The 12,552-nt window shown below is 35.1% G+C and overlaps 1 protein-coding gene across 1 annotated transcript in view; it reads right to left on the bottom strand.

Annotated features, from left to right (window-relative positions):
* Positions 1–10,662, bottom strand: part of LOC132560857 (adenylate cyclase type 5-like) — a 42,332-nt gene extending 31,670 nt beyond the window's left edge. Inside the window, exons 1-3 of the mRNA XM_060225561.1 lie at positions 9,865–10,662; positions 4,076–4,225; positions 2,768–2,889 (exon numbers count right to left, since the gene is read on the bottom strand). Coding sequence (XP_060081544.1) covers positions 2,768–2,889; positions 4,076–4,225; positions 9,865–10,662 — 1,070 coding nt within the window. The remainder of the gene's footprint in view (positions 1–2,767; positions 2,890–4,075; positions 4,226–9,864) is intronic.
* Positions 10,663–12,552: the final 1,890 nt, after the last annotated feature.

Below are 12,552 nucleotides of genomic sequence, written 5' to 3'. Positions count from 1 at the left end.
TTATCTTGTGTGTCTGAGATTATTCTTCATTTTGTGTCTGAGATTATTCTTTATCTTGTGTGTCTGAGATTATTCTTTATCATGTGTGTGTGAGATTATTCTTTATCATGTGTGTGTGAGATTATTCTTTATCTTGTGTGTGAGATTATTCTTTATCTTGTGTGTCTGAGATTATTCTTTATCTTGTGTGTCTGAGATTATTCTTTATTTAGTATGTCTGAGATTATTCTTTATCTTGTGTGTCTGAGATTTTCTTTATCTTGTGTGTCTGATATTATTCTTGATCTTGTGTGTCTGAGATTATTCTTTATCTTGTGTGTGTGAGATTATTCTTTATCTTGTGTGTCTGAGATTATTCTTTATCTTGTGTGTCTGAGATTATTCTTTATCTTGTGTGTCTGAGATTATTCTTTATCTTGTGTGTCTGAGATTATTCTTTATCTTGTGTGTCTGAGATTATTCTTTATCTTGTGTGTCTGAGATTATTCTTTATCTTGTGTGTCTGAGATTATTCTTTATCTTGTGTGTCTGAGATTATTCTTTATCTTGTGTGTTTGAGATTATTCTTTATCTTGTGTGTCTGAGATTATTCTTTATCTTGTGTGTCTGAGATTCTTTATCTTGTGTGTCTGAGATTATTCTTTATCTTGTGTGTCTGAGATTATTCTTTATCTTGTGTGTCTGAGATTATTCTTTATCTTGTGTGTCTGAGATTATTCTTTATCTTGTGTGTCTGAGATTATTCTTTATCTTGTGTGTCTGAGATTATTCTTTATCTTGTGTGTCTGAGATTATTCTTTATCTTGTGTGTCTGAGATTATTCTTTATCTTGTGTGTCTGAGATTATTCTTTATCTTGTGTGTCTGAGATTATTCTTTATCTTGTGTGTCTGATATTATTCTTTATCTTGTGTGTCTGAGATTATTCTTTATCTTGTGTGTCTGAGATTATTCTTTATCTTGTGTGTCTGAGATTATTCTTTATCTTGTGTGTCTGAGATTATTCTTTATCTTGTGTGTCTGAGATTATTCTTTATCTTGTGTGTCTGAGATTATTCTTTATCTTGTGTGTCTGAGATTATTCTTTATCTTGTGTGTCTGAGATTATTCTTTATCTTGTGTGTCTGAGATTATTCTTTATCTTGTGTGTGTCTGAGATTATTCTTTATCTTGTGTGTCTGAGATTATTCTTTATCTTGTGTGTCTGAGATTATTCTTCATCTTGTGTGTCTGAGATTATTCTTTATCTTGTGTGTCTGAGATTATTCTTTATCTTGTGTGTCTGAGATTATTCTTTATCTTGTGTGTCTGAGATTATTCTTTATCATGTGTGTGTGAGATTATTCTTTATCTTATGTGTCTGAGATTATTCTTTATTTAGTATGTCTGAGATTATTCTTTATCTTGTGTGTCTGAGATTATTCTTTATCTTGTGTGTCTGAGATTATTCTTTATCTTGTGTGTCTGAGATTATTCTTTATCTTGTGTGTCTGAGATTATTCTTTATCTTGTGTGTCTGAGATTATTCTTTATCTTGTGTGTCTGAGATTATTCTTTATCTTGTGTGTCTGAGATTATTCTTAATCTTGCATGCTTCAAATTATTCTTTAAAATTTTCTTGGTAAGAAATATTTTCCTGCTTCAGACTATTTCCACTACATACTACTGTCTGAAATACCTACCGATGAGATTGACTGTAAACATGGTTTCCTGTGATGCTTAAGCTTACATGATAACTAAAGTCATTTCAGGGGGAAATCTGTTCTTTCTGAATTTCTGTGTCAATTAATACTCAACACGGACTTTCTACCTAGCCTGCCAACACGGATGCTCTACCAAGCCTGTCAACATGAACGCTCTACCTAGCCTTTCAACACAGATGCTCTACCTAGCCTGTTGACATGACATTGGTACCTAGCAACAATTAATTGGATACAGTTCTCCAGTTTTGGAGATAAAAAAAACAGCCACAGAAACCAGCACAAATGTATGAAATTGTGTTTCCAAAGTTTACCTATCTGTCTCATATAGCTGTGATAATGACAGCACTATTTGTGATAAATAGGACACTACAGATGTATTGATTGAGAAGGAGCTCTCATTTCTAGGTATCAACAAAGACTCCCCTTGGGTGCTTATTCTGACCAATCAGGAGCCTCCAAAAATTTGTCAATACAAGATATCATAAAAGACAGAATTGTGCTCATAATCTATCAGATTTCCATATATAAATTCATACATAAGTCAATAGTCAGATGCCTATGATTATGATACAATGGAATATACAACATTACCTGAAGGAAACTGGAGTCTACATATTACCAGTGTCATTACCCAAAATACATCACAAGTGTTTATAACAAGGATATAACTAGCCATTAAACAACTTTTTGTAGGTTTTTAGCTTTACATCCAATTTGTAAATCCATAACTTAAATAATTAAGGAATTTAAAGACATCAAAAACCACTTAAAACATTATTAATCAATAAATGGCACAAGTCCACAGGGTGACATTTTTAGTTTCTCTCCAATTTAAGACAAAAACTGATGTAATGAAGGCATGATCTATCGCCGAAGCAAGAAGCATTTTGGAAAATAAAACTCACAGCCTGAAATTTCATTTTATGCTACCATAACCAAAAATTAATCTTGAAGCCATGTTCATGTGTAACTCCCAACATGAAATCTACCTCAGATTTGTTTTTCATCAACCTTCTTATGTGTTGATGCAGTGAATTAAAATCTAAAAAAAAAGATGTACTTTACCTTACATTCTCATGGCGCTGGATATAGATTTTATGGAACATGGTATCCTTTGGTTTCCCTGCAATATCTGCTTTCATTTCCATGGCAACGTGGCGGGGCAAAACTGACAGTAGAAGTCGTTCCTATGAAGGATATATAAATAGTGATATATTGAAATACAGATATCATCGATAGCCTATTAATTAAATGATTATAAAAAGGCCTGTGATAACACAGTCTGTGAAGCATTGCCCTATCTAATCTTACTGTGTTTCTCAGGAAGCTGAGGAATTAACAAGTCTGTGCTGTTTTGATTGTGTCTTTGAGAAAGACACTCTACCCCCATATTCTTTTGGACGGTATTTGATTGATACCTTGTACGTTGTTCAGAGAAGTAACCATAAGCCACTACAAGGAGACTGGCCTCAAAATGACCCTGGCTGTCAATGGGGCAATAAAGCTCACAAACAATTGTGTCTTATGTGTTTATGTTCCTTCATATCCTTATTTCGGCATCATCTGTTACTTTACAGTGGCATACCACCCCTTCACAGCTCCACCTGCCCTGTTACTTTAAAGTGGCATCCTACCCCTCCACAGCTCCACATGCCCCATTTCTTAACAGTGGCATCCTACCCCTTCACAGCTCCACATGCCCTATTACTTTACAGTGGCATCCAACCCCTTCACAGCTCAACATGCCCCATTACTTTAATGTGGCATCCTACCCCTCCACAGCTCCACATGCCCCATTACTTACCAGTGGCATCCTACCCCTCCGCAGCTCCACCTGCCCTGTTACTTTACAGTGGCACCCTACCCCTCCACAGCTCCACATGCCCTGTTACTTTACAGTGGCACCCTACCCCTCTACAGCTCCACATGCCCCATTATTTAACAGTGGCACCCTACCCCTCCACAGCCCCACCAGTCCCCATTACTTTTCAACTCAACTTGGCTCCTCATACTGTAGCTCCATCTACCCCCATAATGCAAAGATCCACCCAAATTATTTTGAAATGTCAACCAATCCTTTATTTCATAAATTCATCCTTTTTTCCTATTTTGCAACATCACCTGTTCCTTTACTAAGCAGCTCCACTCTCCACCTCATTTTGGAATGTCACTTCCCCCTTACTTCACAGCTCCACCCACCTTATTTTGAAATGTCAACCAATCCTTTATTTCATAACTTACGTCATCCTCCCTATTTTGCAACATCACCTGTTCCCATATTCAGCAGATCCATCCCATTCTCATTTTGCAGGGGGAAGAAAATGTGATTCGAGAAACATAATCTTATACTTTAAAAGATCCTAGTTATCATACCTGTTCTTGGTTTTCACGCTGTGTTGTCAGCCTGGCCTCGATACATTTACGTGTCTCCAAGAAAGCCTGGCGCTGGGCAACTTCCGTAGGATAGTGTGTGAATATTCCCGCAATGTTTGCGCAAATAAACACAAATGTGTTGGCAACAACCTATAGACAGAAGTAATAGAATGTTCAACCTTAATATAAACACATACCCATCACAATAGAAGAATCATATTTTTCATTCTGTGTTCTATTCATTGTGGTTTACCTATTTCAATATATTCATGTTTGCAAAAAAAAAAAAAAAAAAATTTAGAGATTACTATCCATTCAAAAGTCGAGACACCAGCAAAGATATCCTGACCTCATGCCTTTAAATTAAACTCAGGACTTGTTTAAAGGGAAAGGTTAGCGCTGACAAAAGCATAGGGATGGCAAGGAACCTTTTATTAATGTGGGATAGTGACTGTTGGGTTACATAGAACAGCTTTCATCACCAAGGTTACAGTCCAATTGGGAATTTATGACATATAAATACAGGTACAAATATTTGCTTGATTCTGAGTTATTTTTTGAGAGAAAATGTATTTTTTAATCAATCCTTTACAGCTCTTTCTCAAAAGTCAATTTAATCGTGTTTAGTGTTGTCAGATACTGTCATTTGTCAATCTGCTTTGGCACTAGAAATGCTAAAGCATTTTCATTGTTGTTTCAAATGCTAAAAGGATTAAGATTCAGTAAGAACAAAACCTTCCAGAACATGAATGTCAAACATCAGATGTGGAACAGTCAAAATGTGAATCATGAAGATTAGGTGGATTTTGTTCAAACTCAAATGAACACAGACAAAGTCAACATGCATTTAAATTGCGATAAGATGTGTTGATGTGACTTGAACCAACAACCAAGTAGAAGTATGGAACTCATCTGTGTTTATTGACTTTGTTCAGAGGTAAACTTGTAACTCATGAATTGAAATTGTTCTGCCTGAAGAGTCTGTGTTAAAGAAAAATACTGAAATATTTCCTATTTTTTTTTTTTTTTTTTTAAATTTCCTCTGGAATGAGGCAAGCCTCTAAATATCGATCGTACCATTTCTAAGAAAATATTGATTAAAATTCGAACAGTTTAATGATCTAAACTCGGGAAATAATCAGAACTCAGAAACTGACCACCACATCACCATTATACATATCTACATACCAAATCCCACTTTTATAACAAATAAATAAGTAGAAATGACGGGGAACATTAAATACACTTAGGTTAGTAGTAATCTTATCGCAGAACTTTTTGCCCTGAAAGTATTGTATTAACAGCAATTAGCAGAGTATAGAAAGTATTATGAATGAGTCAATTCATTATTATATCATAATTCATTATCGTTAGCAATATTACACACTAAAATTTCATTGTTCTAAATTCAGAATATTAACAGTCTGAAGGGGCCTTGTTTGTAACATTAACAAATATTACATTATCATAAATGTTTTCCTGGTTTATCTTGAGAGCCAATCAAAACTACACATTTCCCTGTCCCAAAATTAGCCATTCCAGTTGCTTTGGGTTTTTTCTTACAATAGTTATATCTCCTGTAGCTAATTTATCAAACATTAAATCAAATTAATTTTTGTTTTCAACATATCCTTCATTTAATAAAATCACATAAATAAAAGTTAAATCAAGTTACGATTTTAAAATCAGTTCAGTTTACGACACGAGTAAATAAAAACTGAAACAATAAAACTTTGTTAATGTAGTGGTATCAGGTATGTTTTCGAGGAAATACTTTTAACTCTTAGATCCCATTATCAGACTCTTTTGACAAATTTAAAAGCTTTCCATCAATGCTAAGACATTCAAAGGACAAATTTAAAAAGCTTTCCACATATACTAAGACTTCCATGTGACATATCTAACATGCTACGACTTCCATGTGACATATCTATCATGCTAAGACTTCCATGTGACACATCTAACATGCTAAGACTTCCGTGTGATATACCTAACATGCTAAGACTTTCATGTGACATATCTAACATGTTAAGATTTCCATGTGACATATCTAACATGCTAAGACTTCCATGTGACATATCTATCATGCTAAGACTTTCATGTGACACATCTAACATGCTAAGACTTCCGTGTGACATACCTAACATGCCAAGACTTCCATGTAATATATCTAGCATGCCAAGACTTCCATGTGACATATCTAACATGCTAAGACTTCCATGTGACACATATAACATGCGAAGACTTCCATGTGACATATCTAACATGTTAAGACTTCCATGTGGAATATCTAACATGCTAAGACTTCCATGTAACACATCTAACATGCCAAGACCTCCATGTGACATATCTAACATGCTAAGACTTCCATGTGACATATCTAACATGCTAAGACTTCCATGTGACATATCTATCATGCTAAGACTTCCATGTGACACATCTAACATGTTAAGACTTCCATGTGACATATCTAAAATGCTAAGACTTCCATGTGACATATCTAACATGCTAAGACTTCCATGTAACATACCTAACATGCCAAGACTTCCATGTGACATATCTAACATGCTTTCCACCAATGCCTACACAATCATGTTACAAAATGGCCACCATGACTGCCATGTTCAACTTTGTCAGGGCAGAAAAAATATCAACATTTTGTCAACTAAACTCACATCCTTAACATCCTCATCAATTTCCAGCTTAACGGCATCAACACAGCCTGAGAAGAAGTTCAAAATGTGTTTTTTAAGATCATGGCCATGGCAGCCATATTGCATTTCCCACTGACCTGAAATTACCATTGATAGGACCAATTCACTATCATTTAAGACTTAATTCCATTAATGGAACTTGAGAAGAAGTTTAAAATGTAAAACATTTACAAATGGCTAATGGTGCACAACAATGAAAGGAACACGATGGCTGAAAAATCAGATTGACGTGACAAGTCGTCTCTTCTCAACTTACTGGAAAGGGATATAACAAAGACAGTAATAGAGACACAGCAAATAAAAAAACCCAGATAATCAGATATGTGCTATGGATTGTAAAAATAGATAAGGTTTTAATGATAAGTATTGATTTTATGGCTGGACAAAGATGTATCTACCAATCAGCATGTATATCTATTAACAAATGATTGATCTTGGGTTTCCTTTTAAACAAATTTTATATTAAAATCTCAGATGTAAAGTGTCCCTATAATTGGAAATCTTGATTACAGGTGCATAGAAAATCAATTAAGGCATGAATAATGTATCATACAGGATTTTACAGCCTTAGGGTCTGCCAGACAAATACCAGGGAAACAACTGGTGTTCAACTATCACATGATAGCTGATGCTAAAAATAGTAACATTCATGATGACAACATGATGTTTTTACAAGAATAAAATTAATAAGTGTTTTTGTTTTCCCTGTTACTGAATATTAATAACTGTTCACCTTGTCAAACAAGATTCTCACTCGTTACTTTATTAAATGTATCTCAGTTGTCGCTATCAATAATCAATTACAGTAAGACTTGTAATAAGACCATGCATACAATACATGGGTTAACACATTATAAGATCAGTCAACTGTACAAGTCTGTCGGTAAAATGTGACTTCCAGTTTACATAATGTGAAAAAACAAGACATGTCTGTGTTTGAAAATATACCTAAGGTTTGTTGCAATAATGGAACTAAGTTGTGTCTTATAACATCGAGGCCCACTGACCTTAAGAGTCATATGACTCTTAAAGACCTATATATGAAAGAGGCCGACAGGCCTAAAATAAATTGTTCAACTGTACTACAGCATATATAGAAGACCATAAAGACATTTTCTGCAAGCTTGAAATCATATTCTTTATACATGCACTACACAAATGCCATTACTCAGGACATATTGCTTAAAGCATGCTACAGGCCCAATATCAAGACCTTTGCCCTTTGATTATTAAAAAACAAGTTGCTTATGCATTTAAACACATTAGACCTGTGAAGAAGTTGTGAAAAGACTTTAACATATTGGACCCTGTGACCTTAAAATTGGGTCAAGGTCATGTATACTAACAAACTTGATAGTCCTATATCCCAGCATGCTACAGGCACCAATATCAAGACGCTTACCCTGTAATTATTAAGAAGCTGCTCATTTCAGCTTATTTGACCCCTTTGGGTAAGACGACATAAAAACACATGTAAACTTTATTCATTGTATGACAGTTGTGGAACATGTTATCTTAACATATACTAATCACTCTGGTTGGCCTTGATGTAAGCGTGCTGGAGGCCTTATCGTGGCAGAAACCAGAATACCCGTGTAAACCTATATGGTTGGGTAACACTTTACCTTACCCTTGCCATCCATTATGGGAATTGAACCCCGTACGGCTACATGAAAGGCAAATATGTTACCAATGCAAAACTTGACCATCCTGATAAGAAATCTGGGTATGCTTATAAGACATTCAGCTATAATCTGCTATAAAATTCAGGGTTTTCCATAAGAGCCAGTCGCCGGCCAATTTGACCAGCTATTTGATCATTTGGCCGCCTACACCAATCCAGTTCTGTAATAATGTTCTGTACACGACTACACGTACACGGCAGGCCAGCCTCCTACTTTCACTACACAGCCTACTACTAACAAAATTATGGAAAACTATGAAATAGTACCAATGACTTTTTCAATAGAGTAATTGTCCCGATTCATCATCGGTGAAGTTACGAAAATAATAAAAACATTGAATATTGTACAACAGTATCCAGTGTGATCAGGCCACGAACACCAGGACATTGATCTGAATGTAAATAAAGCTAATTAGATTATCAATTATACATTCATTCTTTTATCTAAATAAGCAAGAATTTCTTTTGTTACGTGTGAACAAGGTCATAACTATTCACAAAGTACATCACTGACACCACAACAATTAAAATGTCTGCAAGAAGATGCCAACAGCTATCAATTTAAGCCATATCTTATAATCACTATCCCTGAATGTTTCATAGAAAAGAACTACAACATTTGATTATATAATGCTGATTAAAGTGGCCGACCGTGCTGTTAGACCAAAGTTCGTGAAATATTACAGGCAAGACCTTGATCTTTTGTGCGAAACTTAAACAGATAACGGTGACCTAAGCCCTCTTGCAATAGGTTAATTAAAGCCATGATGAATCGCACAGGTGTAGAATTTTGAACACTAATCATATCTTGGTAAATTAGCTAAAAAAAACTTCTATTCAAAATGAAAAATTGCTTACAGAAAAAATATCACTTTTAGCAACCTTCCAAATGATATATATAAAAGTTGTAAAAAGTAATATTCATATATCATTTTCCTATTCAAATATCACTCTACTGAAAAAAAATATCTGAATGTTCATTGATATCTCTAACAAACAGAAATAACAACCTTGATATACAAACCAAGGCATTATGTAAACAGAGCAGGCTTGAAAAAAGAGCTTGAATACTGCATCAAAAATGATCTCTGTCACCGAGGTGACACAGCATGCTTCTCTGGCTCAGTTGGTAGAACTTTTGATTAACACACTCCAGTTTCGAATCAAATTGCAGGACTTGGCAGAAATGTGCTTTCTATGCTCTTTCACATCAGCTCCTAACGTGGCAAAGACTGAGGACAGGTTACAGAAGAATGGGGAGGACAGGTGGAATTTTCTCTCCACGAGGAAAAGACCAGTACGTTCTTCTAAATTAAGAAAGTATTATGTTTTTTCTTATTTTACGCAGGCATGTAAAATTGTAAAATTCATATCAAAATGCCACTGCTTACCTGTTTCCATAGAAAGACATCGGAGTAATTTTTAGCAATTGAGCAGACAATCTGTAGTACAGACATTCCCAATCCACTGATGACAGCCAGCCTCATTCTGATTGGAAGAAGGGTATAAAGCATGTAAATGAAGATGATGGTGCTCCAAGCCGAATCGGTAGCAGACGCAGGATCGGTATCTAAACACATAAGAACCACAAACTCGCTGAGTAGCACCAGATTTATATAGCATATCACAACCATCTGCTGCTGAAAAAACGTACCCCGGTTACAAACAACCTCTAGCACTACAAACGTCACAAGGGCAATACCTAGGTTAACTCCCCTTGCAGGTAATGTGGCTCCACCTATGTAGTAAGAAATTATCGAGAGAACACATGTTACACAGAAAAGTGCCATCAATATTGATAAGTTAGTCTGATTCAATTTGAAGAAATATCTCTGAAAAAGCCATTCCAGCTGGATATCTGTGAATCTTTTTGATTTGAACACACTGATAACAGCATCAAGGCTGATGTATTGCTTGCCAGTCACACTGTCATCCCCTACGATAGGTGACACCTTTGATGAGCGTTTCACTTGTTCTTGTTGCTCTTTGTATTTTTCTCGAGCTCTGTCCCATGCTGATTTCCGAGTGCTCGAGTTGGCTGTCCCTGGCCTGGAGTTGCAAGGGGAGGTAATTCTGACATCACCATTTTTGTTTCCAACTGGAAACGTTTTACCATTTTCCTTGACATTTGAAGCTGGAATGGTCATGTTTTGAGGCAGAACCTTACTACTACGAGATGTTTTCGCCATACCGGTTCTATTGATTTGACCTTTTATGGTTTCATGGATAAAAGGTCATTTTTTTCCCTTAGAGTCTGATGCTTGTTCTTCTACCCCATTCTGAAAATATAGACACAGGCATTTAGCTGTACATTTTATAATTAATCTACTTTAAAATCATTAATTTTTGTGGGTAATTTATTTTCGTTAAATTCATATTGTCTCTGAATTTAGAAATTTTAGGTCTTAAAATTGATGAACAGATAAATATGAACATGGATGATGGAATCAGTAGATTATGTGAGCAAGATTTAATCACAAAATCAAGAGCAAATGAAAATGTATATTTTTGGAAAACTACAAAATCACAGCCTGTATTCAACATCAGAAAGCAAGACATCTGTTGTAAAGAGTAAAACGTCTGATACACTGACTTAACATTACATATCATGGGCATGAGTTTGAATATAAACAGTTTAATGTGTCTATGGATTAAATGTGAGATCAAAATATCTTACAAAGAAAAAGAATAAAATTTGCATTTTTAAGAACACTAGATCAAGAATAACACATGTTAAGTGTCTATTATGTTACGTTTTATATACATTACAAATGTGCCACACAAGTGACTGTGAAATTTATCAGTAAGTTTGAGATGTACAATCATGGATGTTGTTTTCACCTGTTGAAAATTTAATTTCATTTATTGATCGTATGGGTTCATTGAGAATGCAGTTCACCACTTGATTTACATTTAACATGTGACGCCTACCTTTGACATACGAAAATATTGCACTTTTAATTCCAATGTAAATAGAGACAATAGCTGTCCACCAACACAATGAACATCACATACTTAAGACCTCTGAGACTGATAATGCACTGACACATACCTTATCTTTTTGTATTTGTCTCTATTTTACTAACCCCTAACATCATTGCTCTCCTTTTCACTTCTACATCCTTGCCTCAACTCTCTCAAATTCAAAATCTCTCTACAGTATATACCTTCTCCTAAACTCTCCTAACCCAATCTCTTTGTTACCTGTATTAAGCTAAATTTCTTTCAATCTTCTAACTTGACCTCATACCATCTCACTCCCACTATTCAGGTGAAATTTACCTTTCTTAGCCCCATTTCAAGCTCCATACTTTTCACAATATTCACAGCTTAGCTCTATTTCCATTCCCTAGGCCCTGCCACTCAGCCTCGAGGGACAAAACCTTCTTTCTTTCCTAGAAGTCTGTTTTCCTATCCGTTTGTTGTTTTTATATATTTATAAATTTGGTTGAAATATAATTGCCACTTACAATTTGAAAGATGTTGTTTACACATCACATCATAAGACCCCTTGATGCCTAAATTTATTTGATCAAAGGTAAAAAGACATATTTAGTTTTAATTATATGCCCATGCAAGTAAGCCCTGAAAAAATGAGTCCAAAATAATTTGGGACCTTTGTTATGCTTTTGTCGACATCAATTTGATCACACGAGAAAAGAACTAGCAGGAATTTCAAGAAAGAACTAGCAGAGCACACAACCCTCATTATACAATCAACCAATCATTTTTAACTGCCTTCCTTCAAATTCCATGAGTTCAGATCACTACAGATTTTAATAGATCTAGAAATTGCATAATCTGTCCAGATCTGGTAACCGTAAGTTAAAGTACTCACTGGAATTTTGATGATGTACAACAGCTGAATATTTTATTATAATAAATGTTGTAATGATAAAAGAAACGTTGTAAAACCCATTCTGACCGCCTAAGTAACGTCAAAACACAATATCTACTGATGAGTGTTCAGCTAATGATCAGAGATGGAACAAAACGTACACCCTGGAGATTATCAGGTTCGACAATATGTACCAACGTAACAATGCTGTCATTGTCACCAGGTAAATTACCGGTAAAAA

The sequence above is a fragment of the Ylistrum balloti genome, unplaced genomic scaffold, assembly GCF_031769215.1.
Source record: "Ylistrum balloti isolate Yb309-2 unplaced genomic scaffold, AGI_CSIRO_Ybal_v1 Utg371124, whole genome shotgun sequence".
Lineage (NCBI taxonomy): Eukaryota > Metazoa > Mollusca > Bivalvia > Pectinida > Pectinidae > Ylistrum > Ylistrum balloti.
Note: the sequence above shows the minus strand (reverse complement) of the source record. Positions and strands in the feature narration are given on the sequence as shown.